The sequence below is a fragment of the Eschrichtius robustus genome, chromosome 4, assembly GCF_028021215.1.
Source record: "Eschrichtius robustus isolate mEscRob2 chromosome 4, mEscRob2.pri, whole genome shotgun sequence".
Taxonomy (NCBI): Eukaryota; Metazoa; Chordata; class Mammalia; order Artiodactyla; family Eschrichtiidae; genus Eschrichtius; species Eschrichtius robustus.
The window spans coordinates 52,869,164-52,887,105 of record NC_090827.1 but is presented as its reverse complement, the minus strand read 5'-3'; the positions used below and the strand labels follow the sequence as shown (position 1 = coordinate 52,887,105).

Sequence of the window (17,942 nt, the reverse complement as noted above, 5' to 3'; positions counted from 1 at the left end):
CTTCAAACCTTAAAACAGCAACCAAAAAATGACCTAGCCAACAGCAACCCCTCTTACAAGTATATTGCTAATTTGACCATCAAATCGATAAAATATTATCAATAATAGGTGAAACTAAGCAGAAAGATGTTAATGTGTGTCTGTGAACTCTCAGTGTTCTAATACTTACTGGTAATAACATGTTTCTCTCATCCTAAGTATTTCTTCTTCTAAATCATTTTAGGTTGTAGGGTGAGGGGTTAACGTAGATCTGTCACTCGTAGCAACAAAATAATTTGATTCAGAGGTGGGGACCAATCCAGGTTTTGTGGGGGCCTGAAGCTTATACAATTTGGAGACTCTCTTTAAGAAAAAGAATACACAAAGTTAGGTGTGGGAGCTCGGAAGGGGCCGTGCAGGTGAGGAGACTGAAGCTTAACCTTCTTAACTTTACAGTCACTCTGTCTTTGGCTCAGAGACCTTGAACTCAATGTAGAGTCATGGCTGAGGATACAACAGATTGTATAGAGGCTGTTTTCTACAAACCTTGGCTGGGTAACAGTCCAGGTTAATGAGGATATAACAGAGGTAAATGACTTTAGAATAAACCCTAACAGTGACAACGATAAAACATCAAGGGTGATTATTATCCTTTCTAAACCTTGACTAACCTGCAAGATGCCTGGGGCAGCTGCTTCTGCCTCAGAGAGGACTTGAAGAGGAAGGATACCGCAGGACATCTGTGTGCTGAATCACAAATTGGACAGAACAGCCTCCTGGGCAACTCGGACCTGGCTGAACTACAAACTGAGGGAGTATTAAATGGACCACTGCCCAGGGGCTGTTTTTTATTGGGCTTACTGTAGGAAGACCTAATGGGATGTGCTCCAGGCTGTAAAAGATTCCTGCCCCAGATGGAAAAACAAAAAAACAAAAAAACCAGTGACTTGAGTTCCTGCTTCCTGGGAGGGATGATTAAGCCTAAGTCAGTCAGTGACAAGTGCGTGTCCAGATTAATGACAGATGGAGGACACTTATAGGTTTTCCCATATCAAAGTTCCATTTCTTCCTTCAAAGGTAGGAGAGATACTCAGTAGAACTGCTACTCAGGGCTTCTCTTTAGCAAGGAAGAACTGGGGCTGATGTGGAGTTGATGGGAAAGATCTTACATCTTTGAGGTTTGTCAGAGAGCAACTGTTGGAGAGTGACATGGAATTTGAAGGTTTAGGATATGAGAGAACATTTGGTTTTGGAGTCACAGACTTGGTTTCAAATCCTGGTTCTATTTCTTTCTCTCCCCATGGCTCCAGCTAAGTTACCCAATCACTCTGAGCCTTAGTTTCCTAGTCTGTAAAATGGGGATAATAGACAATACCTCATAGGATTATGGGGATTACATGAGTGTACATGTCAAGGGTTTGGCACACAGTCTGGCATCAGGAAGCATTCAATAAATGTCAGTTGTCTTTTTAGTTTAGGAAGGAAGACAAAATTATTCGTGGGAAGGGTAGGTATGATTGGCTAGAGCCTCTAATTGGGATTATAGCTAAAAGTTGTGGAGACTCTTAAATGTGACAGTTTTCTTTTTAAAAAATATTTATTTATTTATTTATTTTGGCTGCACCGTGTCTTCGTTGCGGCTCACGGGATCTTCGTTGCGGCATGCAGACTCTTAGTTGCAGCATGAGGGATCTAGTTCCCTGACCAGGGATTGAACCTGGGCCCCCTGCATTGGGAGCGTGGAGTCTTACCCACTGGACCACCAGGGAAGTCCCTGTAACAGTTTTCTGATTCCCCCAAAAAATTGAGGCATAATTAACATACATTAAACTGCACAAATATCAACTGTTCAACAAGATGAATTTTTACGTACTTGTAAACCAATGTGACTACCACCCAGATTCAGCTGAAGAACATATTCATGATCTCAAAGTTCTCTCAGGCCCTGCTTAGTAGGCGTGACTCATCCCTCAGTCCTCATTGTAACCTCTCTTTTGATTTCTGCCATTATCAATTAGTTTTTCCTATTTTTTTTTTGAAATTCACATAAATGAAATCATATAGGATGGGCTCTTTTGTGTTTTTTTCAAGCAGCATAATGTTTATGAGATTTCTCCATGTTGTTACATGAATCAGTGGATTTTTTTAAATTGCTGTGGAGTATTTCTTTATACAAATACATAATAATTTGTTTACCCGTTATTGTGTTGATTGACATTTGGGTTATTTTACAGTTTTTAGCCGTTAGGAATAAAGGGGCTATGACCATTGTTGTGAACCTGTTTACTTGTTTTTCTTGGGTACATACCTTGAAGCGGAATTGCCAGGTCATAGGGTAAGCAAGTGTGTTTAACTTTTGGAAACTGCTAAATGGTATTCCAAAACGGTTGTACGCTCTCAGAGCTGTGTCTGCATTCCATAGCCTCTTCAGTGCTTGGTATTTTTGGCCTTTTTAATTATAGCCATTGTGGTGGGTAAGTAGTAGTACATATCTCATTTTGGTTTTTAAAAATAGCATTTTTCGTACGTTTCTCTCACTATGTAAAATAATGCATATACTTTATTGAAAAATTAGACATTGCAGATGTATAAGAAAATTAAAAGTTACCCACATGAAATCCTATTACTCAGAGAAGACCTAATATTTTGATATCTTTCCTTATAGTTTTTCCCCCATTCCTATATATTTTAAAAAGTGTAGTTATTTTAATTTAGTTGAGTTGGGGTTGGACCCTGATGTCTTTACTTTTATAGATTCCAAAGATATTCTAATGTGCAGCCATGCTTGAGAACTACTGAGTTAGTTCAACTCCTTTTTTTCCCTCTCCCATCTGTGTATTGAATATTTTAGTGCTTGGCCTGGCACTCTCTGTAATGACTGAATGAACGAATGAATGAGATTTAGATGAGGAAATTGATTCCCAGCTAAACTGACTTTTCAAATGAGTTTCTTAAACAGATTTTAAAAAAAATACAGTATTCAGTTTTAAAAAGTAAAGAGCATAGTACAGTTAATTCCCTTATAGCCATCACCCAAATTCAATAAGAATTTGCTTTATCTATCCTTTTTTTCAGTTTTTCCTTTGTGGAAGTATTTTATTTAATTAAAAGTTTAATTACAGATGTAGTATGTGAGCAATGTCGAAAATCAGAGAATACAGATAAGCAATCAGAAACACCGTATTCTCACTTTTTTTTTTTTTGTGCTGTCATGTATTTTAATGTATAATTGTAGTGACTCATTTTAAAACTTTTTATTGGAGTATAGTTGCTTTACAATGTTCTGTTAGTTTCTACTGTACAGCAAAGTGAATCAGCTATACATATACACGTGTCCCCTCTTTTTTGGATTTCCTTCCCATTTAGGTACCCAGAGAGCATTGAGTAGAGTTCCCTGTGCTGTACAGTGGCTTCTCATTAGTTATCTATTTTATACATAGTATCAGTAGTGTTATATGTCAACCCCTATCTCCCAATTCATCCCATCCCCCCACCCCCCGTACTCTCACCTTAATGAATGTCCTTTTATGGGAGTATTTTAAAACTAGATATTATGTCATTTTACCTCTAAGTACCTTAGTATGAGTCTCAAAAATCTGACTTTTTAAAAACATAATCTGGATACCATTATTACACTTAACTAAGTTAGTAACAGTAAACTGGATTTTTAAAGAGTCCTTAGGAAGGAGAGCAGTGGTAGTCAGGAACACAAAGGATTCACTGTGAAGTAAGCATACTCAAATCGCCTAATTTATGTGCTGGAAATTGTAACTTGACTAACGGCCCAGGGAATTTTTTGCACATGGTATATCTCAAGCTTAGCCTTGCGATGGTAAATTATTTTGAAAAAAGATGGCAAAAAGTGGGCTGGAAACCTGTGCAATTGGGTGACTGCGTAGTTGATTCACTCATTAGTGTGTGAATATCTGTGATGATTAATGAACTGGAGAAGAATGAGGACAGAGCTCAGTGGTCTGTTCAGGGATCTGTCCTTCGCTCTGGCTCGTTAGAATTGTATCAGGACCTTGAACTATGCCAAGAGATTGAACATGGGTCTTATCTCTCCGGAGGCTGGCACTGAATATTTCCGCTCTTTAATCCCAGCTGCTCCGATCCACCCCACTCCCCAGCCCCAACCGCATACAGTTAATCTTTTTTTAAAAAAATAAATTTATTTACTTATTTTTGGCTGCGTTGAGTCTTTGTTGCTGCGCGCTGGCTTTCTCTAGTTGCGGCAAGCGGGGGCTACTCTTCGTTGTGGTGCGCGGGCTTCTCATTGCAGTGGCTTCTCTTGTTGCAGAGCATGGGCTCTAGGTGCACAGGCTTCAGTAGATGTGGCACGTGGGCTCAGTAGTTGTGGTGCACGGGCTTAGTTACTCTGGGGCATGTGGGATCTTCCTGGACCAGGGCTCGAACCCATTGGCAGGAGGACTGTCAACCACTGTGCCACCAGGCAAGCCCGCATACAATTAATCTTTACAGCTACTTTACCCTGGTCTCTTTAATCAGGCCAATCACATTTATGGATCAGGAAGGATATTGGGGCATGGGAGGGAAGAATGTAGGCCTGGCTTTCTTGCCAAGAACTAGAGACCCTCAGAGGAGATTCTCATAGCAGAAAAAGGACCTTGCCACCACTAGTTGGTGCTGGGACAGGTAAACTCCTTCCTGCCCAATTGCTTAATAATTGGGTAGGGGGATGTAGAGTAAACTTTTTTTTTTTAAGAGACGTAGTATTTATTTAATTCTATAATAGGTAAATCATGGAAATAGGGGATTAACAGATATTGTCTCCTTCAATTCGTTTTTTTCTAAAATTGTGGTAAAAACACTTCACATAAGATCTACCCTCTCAACAAAATTTTAAGTGTACGATACAGTATTGTTAACTATAGGCCATCCAGCAGATCTCAAGTACAATTTTTACAAAATTGAAGCATAATATACATAGACAAGAGTGTAGAATTATAAATGTACAACTTGGTGGATTTCCCAAAGTAAATGTACTCATGGACCTCTCACCTAGATCAAGAAATAGGACATTAACAGTGTCCCAGAAAGTGCCCCTAATGCCCCCTCTAAGTCACTACAGGACGAGGAAGTTTTTTGTTTTGTTTTTGTTGATTCCAAGCCAGATTTAATTTTTAAATTTCCTGTGGAAATAGTGCTAAAGGAGATTTCTATTTCACGGTACTGCTACTATATGATCACGTATATTTTGGGTTAATTAGGCTTATGATTGGATAGGACTCTAGCTCTAAACAGACTAATTCAAAGTTTCCATGAGAGAGTGTGTCTTAAACTCTGAGCTTCTGACTTTTGGAATATAGCCTATTGGTAGGTTAAGGATCAACTTCTGTACATAAGCCTGCTATATCCACTTTTGGTCTGTGGTGGACCCTGATTTTCCGTAATTGCTGACCTAGAAAGCATACTTTACAGCTGGAAGATGGAAAAACTAGCGTGATTTATAAATGGGCAGTTATTCCAGGAGTTCACTCAGCTAATTTAGAGTTAATTATATTTGAGATGGTTTTAACTTCAGCCTCCATTTCTTTTAACAGGCCTTTCATAGCTAGTATTATTTATGTACCAGTGACTTGCTCAAGGCAGGTGGCACAGACAGCTTGTGCAATTCATCTCTTGCATTAGATATAATTGTTCTAATTTTATTTTCATCCAAGCATGAACCTTGTCGTGTTGGCCGAAGCATTGGTGTAAGGACAAAGTTCAAATGTTTATGGCTTTCCTTTTTTGAGGTTAACTTGCGAAACAAAAGGAAATATTTTCTAGAATCAGGGTTTTACCAATTTAAGAACTGTGGGTTCTCTGAAGGATCAGGATTAATTTATTAATAATAACGAGGTTTCCTTAATGACAATAAAACCAGTGTAGAAACTGTCTGTGCTAGTTAAATCTGATATGTATTTATATCTATATTTTGAAGACTTTTGGTCTACTTATGAACATTTTTTGGTGTCAAAAGAAATATTTCCTCTTTTTCTAAGGTGTATTTTGATGCCTGATACATAGTGAGTATCCCCTATACGTGGATTGAATTGAATATTTTTTCCTGTTAGAAGTTCATACTTAGGGTGAATTCAGTCAGTATTTCTGACCCTCAGTAGTCAATATTCAGGAAGGAAGTAACATTATAAATTCGGTAGTGCTTCTTTTGACATCTAATTTTATAATACCTAATTTCAGATTTTGTGTGCTTTATTAAAGAGCTCTTAAGCTAGTACCTGCTTTCTTACAATATAGAGCTTCATCTTGGGAATAATTGTCAGTTCCATGTAACTTTTTTTTTTTCTTCTTGGTTATAGCACATGTGTAGCCAACACCTAATTTAATAAATAAAACTTTACAAAACAAATTCTCCTGTTTATCCCTCCCTGATTCCATTGCCCTGCCAAACCTGAAACTACTACTCTGATTTTGATGTTTATTATTTTCATACTTCCCTTATACATGCATGTATTCTTAAACAATACTTAGTATTTATTGTTTTGCATTATTCAAACTCTATAAAAATATCACCTTTCACATATTACTCTGAATTGTTTGTTCCTTCTGATGTTTGCGAATTATCTAATTTGGTAAATTTTAGTTAATTTCTTTTAACTGCTATGTAGTATATACTTCATATATCCATTTTAAAAAATATGAGCTGCCATTTATTTATTTACGTATAATTGACATACAACATTATATTAGTTTCAGGTGTACAACATAATGATTCGATATTTGTATATATATTTTTTAAATTAAATTAAATTTAATTTTTCTTGGCCACACCATGTGGGTGGCATGTGGGATCTTAGTTCCCCGACCAGGGATCAAACCCGTGCCCCCTGCAGTGGAAGCACAGAGTCTTAACCACTGGGCCTCCAGGGAAGTCCCGATATTTGTATATATTGCTGTATATCCACCTATTGAATGAACCTTTGTATTGATTCCACTATTTTGCTATTATAAACAATGTGGCAAGATGTTCTTATATATGCCTGTTTGTGCACAATTTTATAAGAATCTCTCTAGAATATAAGGAAAAAGCTCTTCCTTAAAGTGGAATACCAAACAATAAATGTAGAGGGAATGAAGGAGAGAGAAAATACTATTTTAGAAGACACATAGTGTCTTTATCATATCACTATGACACACATAGTGTCATAGTATTAAAATACTATTTTAAAAGACATCAATTTATTTGGGGTGAAAGTGTGAGGAGCAGGATATTTCTGTAGTTTCAAAGCATCTCCTTTTTATAGATACTTATAGGTAATAATTATCTACTTATTAATCAAAAAGAGAAAAATAGTAACTTCACAGTGGAGGAACCCTGTAAGCACTGACTACCTCAAACCAAGTGGTCAAAGTTTAAACGTCACAAATCATGGGACAAACTGACATCAGTGCCTCCCCATGTGATGCACTGAGAAGGATACAGCATCACTTACATAATATTCCTGCCCAAAGTGTACAACCTGCATCTAACCGCGAAGAGACATCACGTTAACCCAAATTGAGACATTCTACAAAATAAATGGCTTGTGCTCTTAAGAAATGTCAGTATCTTGAAAAACAAAGAAAGGCTGAGGAAACTTTTCATATAATAGGAGACTACAGAGACGACATGTAAAGGTATGGTACAATCCTGGGTTGAATCCTGGACCAGAAAAAAAATGCTATGAAAGATATTGGTACCATTGTCAGAATTTAAATAAGGTCTGTAGATACTAGTATTGCAGTAATGTCAACTTTCCTCATTTTGATAATTGTACAGTGGTTATGGGAGTTCCCTGGCGGTCCAGCAGTTAGGACTTGGTGCTTTCACTGCCGTGGCCCTGGTTCAATCTCTGGTTGGGGAATTAAGATCCCGCAAGCCCCGCGACAAGGCCAAAAAAAAAAAAAAGTACTGAGGTTAAATAAGTGAAGCTCCACGTCCTAAAGAAATCTATGCTGAAATATTTGGGGGTAAGGGGCATGATGTCTGCAATTTGTTCTCAAGTGGTTCAGAAAAAAGTATTGTTTTATACATACAGAGATACGACAGTAAAGCAAATGTGACAAAACATTGGCAGTTCGTGGATCTGGGTAAAGTGAACCATCACTGCAGTTTTTCTGTATATTTGCAATTATTAAACGCAGATCTTCCTGCGGTGTACCTGGAAGTAGAGTTGCTGGGTCTTGGGCTGTGACTATCTTTAAATTTACTAGACAGTGCCAAATTGTTTTCTAGTGTGGTTGTGCTAATTACATTCCATTGTCCCAGGTCTTTACCAACGCTTGATATTATTCAATTAAAAATTTTTATCAGTCTTCATGGGCATGAAATAGTATCTCATTGTGGTTTTTGCATTTCTCTGATTATAGGGAAGCTGAACATCGTTTTAAATGTTTATTTAAAAGTAAGTAAGTCATTAAGGCTTACTCTTTTTATGAATTCCTCGCCATATACTTAAGCATTTTTTTAAACTGAGTTCTTTGACTTTTTCTTATGAATTTTTTGTATGTTAAGATATTCTGGAAATGAATCCTTTGTCAGTTAGATGCATTGCAGTTACCCACATACTTTCAAAAGAGGCTTAAGGAAAATATAAAATTGAGTTATATTTTATTTGAGTTACACAGAATAAAGTAGGTCAGAGGGCAGAGAAAACATTGCACATCAAATGTGTAGTGGCTAAAGGGTTGGCTTCTGTTTACAGATCTCTTCTCTCCTGGCTCAGTTAAATAATATGAGGCAACTTGAACTTGTATTTTTATCTCTGGTCCTTCTGAAAAAGGTTATTTTTTAGAAGGGCAGTCTCCTGTCTCCAGTGTATTTCATTCAGCGATTTCCCAAGTAACTGTTCATTTCTTCCCTTCTAGACTTAATAAAAAAAGTCTATACTTTGCTAAATAATGAAACTCTTGCACTGCTAAATATTGGCCAGTGCTCGGATTGAGTAACCTGCTCTCAGTGGTACTGCAGCACCTACAGAGCAAGAGGGTAATTCAGTAGCAAAACTATTTGGTTCATTTTCTAATACTGATTAAACCCTTTGCAGAGATGAGGAAAGATTAAACCACTTGGGGTACGCTACTGAAAAAGATAATCTAATGATCATTCAAGAACTTACTTTAGTGCTCTCATTCTTAAGGTGGTTAGGTATTAGCTTTGCATGCGGGCAAAAACAAACAAAACCCACCAAAAAACTCAAAAGTGAAATCAGAAAACTTTAGCCTTTGTAAGGACTTTCCCAGCCCCCTGCCCCCCATTTTATAAAGGAGAACACCAAGTTCGGTGACTTATTGGTTAACCCCGGTCACAGAGCAAGCTGGTGGTTGTCCTAACAGAACTTGACTTTGGATTCCAGATCCTCTTTACTTTCTACTCCAGTGCATTATGCTGCCATCCCTTCAAAAAATGGGTGTATTACAGCTCCTCCTACAGATGCACATCCAAGTTCTCCAGAGGGCAGATCACATAGCTGTCTCTACTTTCCTCATTGATTTCCTAGTAAACTGAAAGATGAGAAAATCAAAGGGGATCTTCTTTCAGGGAACTCAACGTCTTAAGTCTTGACTTTTCTAATTAATGTAAGAAGTAAATTCATTTGTGATATGCCCCATAGGGACAAATGGATAGCCATGTCACTGTGTATATAGCTACTTTTTATTTTGAAGATCTTCTCATCTATTATTTTTATTCAGTGGGTAGAACCGAGTGGCAGTAGTCATTTTTCAATCTACCAAACTTATGCTACTTTAAAAAATCTTTGAATTGTTTTCTTTATGGAAAATACAATAACAGTATAAAGAGGAAAACCTAGTCCTATTGCCCAGAGATAACCACTTAATGTTTCCTTCTGGACATTTTTACTATATATATATTTCATAGAGTTAAGAGTAAACCATAGTTTTAGATCCTGACTTTTTTCACTTAACATTATAGTTTTTATTAATGGATATACTATATCTCATTGTCTGGATCTATTTTTTTTTAATTAATTAATTTTTGGCTGTGTTGGGTCTTCGTTGCTGCGCGTGGGCTTTCTCTAGTTGGCGGCGAGGGAGGGCTTCTCATTGCGTTGGTTTCTCTTGTTGCGGAGCACGGGCTCTAGGCGTGCGGGCTTCAGTAGTTGTGGCTCGCAGGCTCTAGAGCACAGGCTCAGTAGTTGTGGTGCTCGGGCTTAGTTGCTCCACGGCATGGGGGATCTTCCTGGACCAGGGCTCGAACCCATGTTCCCTGCATTGGCAGGCGGATTCTTAACCACTGTGCCACCAGGGAAGTCCCTGTCTGGATCTATTATAATGAAAATGCTACAGTGAACACTCTTGCCTGCGTTTCTGATTATTTTCTTATGACAGATTCCTAGAATTGGAATTATTGAATCATCAGCAAAACTATTTTTAGTTTCTTCATGCCAAACAGATTTTGACAAAATTGCTCCTAGTTCCACACTCATACAAATTGAGTATGAGAGTACCTGTGTCATTTCTGTCTGTGAACTTTATCATTAAACAAACATATTGCTGATTTGATCATGCAAATAGGCCACTCTTTGTCTGATTCACGTTTCTTTGATTACAAGTAAAAAAGCTTTAAAATATTTATTAACTATTTATCTTTTTTCTACGAATTCAGTTCATGAACTTTGCTTACTTTTTTGCAGGAGCCTATGTTTTTCTTATTAAATAATTTTTACATATTAAAAACATCAAATTTTTGCTATTTGTGGTAAATATCTTTTGCCATTTTGCTTGCTTTCTGGCTTTATAGTTTTTATCTGGGGAAAACATAAATCTTTGTTTCTACACAGTCTAGATTTATACTTGGGGAGAGTTTGTTTCTGTGAGTTCTTTTGCTAATGATTCATAGGGAGAAGGTGCAAGCAAAAGGGTTATTGAGGACCAAATTCCTCTGTAATGAATTGAAATCATTGGGTAGAAGCCGTTTCACACAGACTCAGGGATTTTTACCTCTTTTCCCACTGCAGTTGCTTGTCTTTTATTTCTGAAATCTGCTTCATGTTACCCATTCGATTTATTTATTTGTCTTCTGCACACGTTAAAGTAGCCTCTTTGATCAGTTGTTCTTCTGTCCTATGGCATTTTCTCATGTCCTGATGCTTTCTTTTAAGGTATTATCCAAAGAGATGAGTCACCCATGGAAAAAGGGCTGTCTGGTCTGCGAGGAAGGGACTTTGAGCTGTCTGACGTGTTTTATTTCTCCAAGAAGGGATTGGAAGCCATTGTGGAAGACGAAGTGACCCAGAGGTTCTCCTCAGAGGAGCTAGTGTCATGGAATCTCCTCACAAGGACCAATGTAAATTTCCAGTACATCAGTCCGAAGCTCACCATGGTGTGGGTGCTGGGCGTCATAGTGCGCTACTGTGTCCTACTACCTCTGAGGTACGTCTCCTGCCCAGTAACTTGATGGTACAATTGGTTCAGCTTTCTTTTTAAATCATGTATGGAATGGCCACGTGAGAGTATTAATGATACTAACCCACCCCTTCCCATTTAGAAAACACCGCTAAACGTGACCTCCACCAAAACATATTATTTATTCTCTCACATTTTTCCCAAATGAAAGTGTGTATTCAGAATCCAGTATATATTAACTGCATCCGTGTTGCTCTTTCAGTCATGGAAAATTTGAGGATGGATAGAAAAGGGAAGTTAGAAAAAAGAAGAGAGAGTATTTACAGTTTCACGTTCACCAGCGCGTCATCCAAACTGTGACTGCCTCTCTTTGCTGGTCTGTAGCCATTCATAGCTGCACAGGAGAAAAAAAATTCCTCAGAATGGTTACCACGGGGGAGAGAGATATTTGGAAGGGTGAATTTGTTCCACCTAGTTCCATTTTGATCACTCACTTTTCCTATTAAAAGTTCACCAGTTGGGCCCCGTTTTGGTTCTGAGTTTGCGTGCTGCCTCATGAGGAAGTAGCCTCAAAGCCCAGTTTACTGGAGCCACAGTGTGGATCGTGAGTTGAAGGGGTGACACCGGGCAGTGGGATGAAGTGGTTACGGTCTGTTTAGCGTGGTGATGGCAGGTAGTAGCGCGGGTGCCAGGCACGATATTGCTGTTGATTGTCTTGCTTCATTTCCCTGGACATGACCTTGGTGTGCTCTCAATACAGCTTTCCAGGCAGTTGCTTCCAGCAGACTAAAATTGGCACATGAGTTGAAACCTCTTTACAATCCCTAGGGTGGCCTATCCTTGCCTCATTCAGATTTATTATGCGGGAAGAGATTGCTTAAGTGTAGGCAAAGGCACATTTCTAAGAAGCTCTTTCTCTTTTCTTGTGCTCATGTTGCCACTGTGTAGATGTTGGGGTATGTCTTTGGGGAATCATTTCAGCTGTGATAACAAAGTGAAATTAGGACACACTTGCTTGAACATTAAGCCAGTGTTCCCAAAGTGGGGTTCATGCACTCTGGGGTGCACAAGATTATCCATTGTTGTGTTTGGGAAATGTTTCAGCTTTTATTTATTAGAAGTTTCTAGTCTATTTATAATTAGTGCTTCCATTGATTTTATTTTTATTCTTATAAAGAAATGAAATTTCAGTAAAGTTGAATATATAGACGAGCTCTTACATCTTCACTTGGTCCATGGGTCAGGCACCGTATCCAAGGCAACCTGAAGAAAGAGTGAGGATTTTACAGCCCAGAGTACTTGAGATGCCCTCATATGTTGGTTAGCTTTCACTTGCTGGGGGTGCCCACCAAATAGTGATATGATTCTATTATCTAGTTTAAATTAATGCTCATAAAATAGATACATGACATAAAAAGATTCTTGCAAAGAAACCACAGATTTAGGATAATCCAGTAATATAAGCACCCAAGAACAAGAAGAAAATGGCAGAATTGAGGCTCCTACTCTTAGTACATACTCTTCATGGGAAAGAATTGCTTTGTAAATGCTTTTTAAAAGAAGCAGTTGCTACAAAGTGAGCATTTAAAAAACAGATTGTGCTAAAATTGTGTTGATGGTTGAATAACTGTGAATGTGGCAAAAACTATTGAATTGCCACTTTAAGTGGTGAATTGTATGACGTGTGAGTTGTATCTCAGTAAAGCTCTTAAGCAACACAGATTGTGGCAGAAAACTTGTGTCATCTGTGAGAACTCTCATGTTGGCTCACTGAGACTGGAAAACAGAATTTTCTGTTAATTTAGCAAATAAAAATGTTCAGTAGTTCTGAACCCAGTTGTTAAACATGTTAAAATATATAACCTCTTCTGATTTAATGTGTAGGAACAAGTGATTCTCATTAGGACAAGATGGCACAAAACATTATTTTAAAACTTTTGTGTGATTGTTGGATGAGATTAAGCAGTCATTTAGTTATTGCATTAGTGACTGACATGAAAATATGGCATCCAAAGAAAAACTGAATCGGACCTTCAAATCGCTGTGTCAAAAGGTGTTAAACTAAGACTTTAACAAGGTTTAACAACTTAACAAGGTCTTTATAAGGAAGCCCCATTTATTTTGAAAGGTATAAAATCTCAGCTTTTTCTTTTTGAGGAATTCTATTTACATTTCTAAAAATGACTATTTCCTTTTTGAAAGTAAAAGCACTTTTCAAAAATGAGAAAGTGTCTGTGGAAATGAGAGGTATTGTCTGTCACCTTGTTTACTAACTTCTGAGCTATCTAGAACCACACAAGGGAACCACACTTAGATTTGCATGGAAGGATTCCTACATGGTGATATAACTTGGTGCTCTTACTATGAAAGAGCCTTTAAGTAAAACTTTCTGGTCATTTGCTATAAATTGTAAATTTCTTTGAAAAAAAATTGAATTGTGCCCTTTTGCCCCTGTCATTAATAAAGCATAGAAAAACAAGTTATTTTCAGACCTTTGCAAGGTATTTTCCTTTTACAGCCTCACCATGCCACACCAAAGTATCTTGAACAAAATAAGTTAACTACTTTCAACCTGAAATGACTCCTTTATACAGCATAAAACTCTTTTCTTATCTTATATAAGAAGTTAATATGTGTATATTTTTAAAAATTTTAAAAAATACTTCAGAAAAGCAGAAAGGCAAGACTTTTATTCTCTTCACTAGCCCGCTTAACCCTTTGATGATTGCATAGATTGAACGTGGCAGTTTTGTGAACAAATTTCCAGGCCTGCTATATGCATCTATAGACTGGTTATGTGCTTGCTGTTATTTTGAAAATGGTATCATACTCTACACATTATTTTGAGATTTACTCTTTTTTTTTCTCAAAATGTGCAAAGAACCATTCTTCCATGTTAGAATCTATAGATTTGCCTGATTCTTTGAATGGCTGCATCATATTGCATAGTGTAGATGCTCCTCAAGTTATTTACAGTTTAATTTTTTATGAACTTTATATTCCTTCCCTTTCCCCCCTACTGTTCAACTAGGTTTTGCATTACTGTTTCTTTTCTTTTTCAGGGTTACCTTGGCTTTCATTGGGATCAGTTTTTTGGTTATAGGAACTACCCTGGTTGGACAGCTGCCAGAAAGCAGGTGAAATGTTTCCTTCCTCCCAGCCATTAATAGGATTGTCCATTTTCTTAGCTGTGTCCACAAAGAGAATATTTGTGTGATTCCTATGTGCTGTGTCAAATTTATGGCCTCAGCACGCGCATTAAAATGCTGCTCACTTCATCTTCATAGTCTTTATTTGATTTCCCATGATGCTTACATTTAAATTGACAGAAGTTGCTTTTCAAAAGGGGAAATGAAGAGAAGGAAGCAAATGGACTGAGGGACTCAAGGAAAGCAAGAGAGTCTTGTAGTATTGTCAAGCTCATGAGGCTGACACCATGTCACCAAATTCTTGGGCAGGAATTTATCATGCCGGTCCTTGGTCAGGATTTATCGTTGGTCAGGGTGGAAGCTATTTTCCATTAGAGTTTTGTCCTAAATGCCTCAGCGAGACGGTGAGAATTGAACAGTATGCTGCTGTCAAGGAGCACATTGAAGCTTTTATTGTATTGTTTCTTAGGAGTGCCCAGAGCTGCACAATAAAATGTTTTCTCTTTCCTTCAGCCTCAAAAACCGGCTGAGTGAACTGGTCCACCTGACTTGCTGCAGGATCTGTGTTCGTGCCCTCTCTGGTACCATTCATTATCATAATAAGTGAGTGTTTGCTGGCTTCCTGCCAACCTTTCTCTAGGTAAATCAGCGTGTGATTGACAGTAGTGGGTGGGAGGAAGCAGGTGAAATAAGAGTATTTCCAGTGTGTTCATCCCTACTGCTTAGAGCGTCACAGACATAACAGTGCACAAAAACACTTTTCAAGGTTGTGAAGAACCTAGGGGCAGGACAGGAATAAAGACACAGACATAGAGAATGGACTTGAGGACATTCTGGGATGAAGTGAGAGAGTGGCATGGACATGTATACACTACCAAATGTAAAATAGATAGCTAGTGGGAAGCAGTTGCATCGCACAGGGAGATCAGCTCAGGGCTTTGTGACCACTTAGAGGGGTGGGATAGGGAGGGTGGGAGGCAGACGCAAGGGGGAGGAGATATGGGGATATGTGTATACGTATAGCTGATTCGCTTTGTTTTACAGCAGAAGCTAACACACCACTGTAAAGCAATTATACTCCAATAAAGATGTTTAAAAAACAAACAAAAAAACCCCCTACTTTTCAAAAGCAATCCATTTGCAGAGGGAACATAATAATAAACATGTAATGACCTTAATAAATAGGCATTTATGGTGTGCAGGCCAGGCCTGTACTTCTCATAGGTCATCCCTTTGAGAATGCACTGTATTATCCTGTTTACGGGGTGAAGAAATGGAAGCTCTGGGTTTGGTTGTCTAGGGTCACGTGGCTAGTAAATGGGAGAGTCAGGTTTTAATCTGGATCCATGTAAAAATTTTTAAATGGTGAAGGTGACAGGCCTGCAGAATAGTGGAAAGAAGACTAGACTTGGGAATCCTGAGTCTGGTTTCTAGTCTCAGCTCTGCCACTTCTAAAATCCCACAACTGAGCCTTAAAACAGAACCCAGCATTCTGCTTACCTCACCCCTCATCAGAGAGGAGAAAGGTAGTAAGTGAAGTTATTAGCTACATGGAGATCGTTTTGATTGTTTTTTTTTTTATTTTTTTTAATTTTTAATTTTTATTTATTTATTTATTTATTTATTTATTTTTGGCTGTGTTGGGTCTTCGTTTCTGTGCGAGGGCTTTCTCTGGTTGTGGCAAGTGGGGGCCACTCTTTATCGCGGTGCGCAGGCCTCTCACTATCGTGGCCTCTCTTGCTGCGGAGCACAGGCTCCAGATGCGCAGGCTCAGTAATTGTGGCTCACGGGCCTAGTTGCTCTGCGGCATGTGGGATCTTCCCAGACCAGGGCTCGAACCCATGTTCCCTGTATTGGCAGGCAGATTCTCAACCACTGCGCCACCAGGGAAGCCCCATTTTGATTGTTTTTGAATTACTTTTCTGGAAACTAAATTTTATTTTTTTATATTTAATATCATTATTTTAAAAGTTCTATGACAAGTGTCTCTTTTTTTACTGACTGGATCTTTTTTAAAAAATTTAAAATTTTTTGTACAACTTTTCAAGGTTACTTGCCACTTACAGTCGTTATAAAATATGGGCCACATTCCCCGTGTTGTACAGCACGTCCTTGAGCCTGTCTTACGCCCAGTAGTTTGCTCCTCCCACTCCCCACCCCTCTGATGCCCCTGCCACACACACTTTTAACCACTCGTTTGCTCTCTATATCTGTGTGTCTGGATGTTTGTATCTTTTTTGTAGAAGGGAAACATTTCATCATTTGGCTTTACCATGTGTTACCAACATAAAAGGCCCCTTAAATTTCTAAAATTACAGGATTTGTGATTGGGCTGTGAGTTTTGGGGTGAGGAGTAGAAGAAAATGTTTTGGTAAAAGTGTGATTAGAGGAAACATCTTCTACAGAAAAGGAGCTTTAATTACATAGAGAGGAGTTCACAGCTTATTGTAGAATTGCTTCTAATTTTAAGGAAAACATACTAAAGTTGTTATGCATTTGGTTCCCTTTCTTCTCTGTATGGGTCCAAAGAAAACCACTTTGCTTCATTAGTGTGAAATACCATTTGAACTTTAGGACAGAGGTTGGCACACTAAACTGTGGGCTTGTAGGCGAATTGTGGCCCACCATCTGATTTTTGTAAATAAAGTTTTATTGGAACACAGCCACGCTCATTCATTTATGTATTATCTGTGGCTGCCTTTGTGCCCAAACAGCAGAGTCCAGGAGTTTTGAAAGGGATTGGCTGGCTAGCAAAGCCTGAAGTATTTACTCTCTGGCCTGTGATAAGAAGAGTTTGCCAACCTCTGTTTTAGGGGGATAGGAAGGAGGAAACTACAGTGAATTTACTCTGGATCATCCTGAAGCCACTAAAAGTGATACTTATGAAGATTGAAATAATGTGAAAACACTTATGGTAAAATAAGTAAAACTTACATATCACAAAGTTTATTAAAGTTATGGAATCTTTGTAATTCAGTCTAATGTTTTAAAATTATTTTTTCATCGTAAAAGGACAATATGATCATTACAGAAAAGTGATATAAATGTATGTAAAGGGAAATCATGGACCCCTCCTCCTATACTCTTACCCCCCTCCCATCATACTGCCTGGAGACAACCTTTTTAAGATGAGCCCGTATACTTTGAAACTTTATTTTTTTAGTGTACTTTTAAAAACAAAATAGCATGAATTTCTACATGCTGTTCTGCAAAATAGTGGCCATTTTTCAAGATTTAGTATTAACCATTGTTTGTAATTGCAGGCAGTACAGACCCCAGAAGGGAGGCATTTGTGTTGCCAACCATACTTCACCGATAGATGTTTTGATCTTGACAACAGATGGGTGCTATGCTATGGTAAGAACAACGCGTTGATATTTCAAGCGTTGATATTTCGAGTAATTGCATGTGTTGTGGATTGTTCAAACTTTTGTTTTATTT

At 38.1% G+C, this 17,942-nt stretch overlaps 1 protein-coding gene across 1 annotated transcript in view; it reads left to right on the top strand.

Annotated features, from left to right (window-relative positions):
- The window catches only part of GPAT3 (glycerol-3-phosphate acyltransferase 3), a 57,613-nt gene that overhangs the window by 26,445 nt on the left and 13,226 nt on the right, over positions 1–17,942 (top strand). The window contains exons 4-7 of the mRNA XM_068542711.1: positions 11,109–11,379; positions 14,415–14,489; positions 15,015–15,104; positions 17,765–17,858. Of these exons, the coding sequence (XP_068398812.1) occupies positions 11,109–11,379; positions 14,415–14,489; positions 15,015–15,104; positions 17,765–17,858 (530 nt within the window). The remainder of the gene's footprint in view (positions 1–11,108; positions 11,380–14,414; positions 14,490–15,014; positions 15,105–17,764; positions 17,859–17,942) is intronic.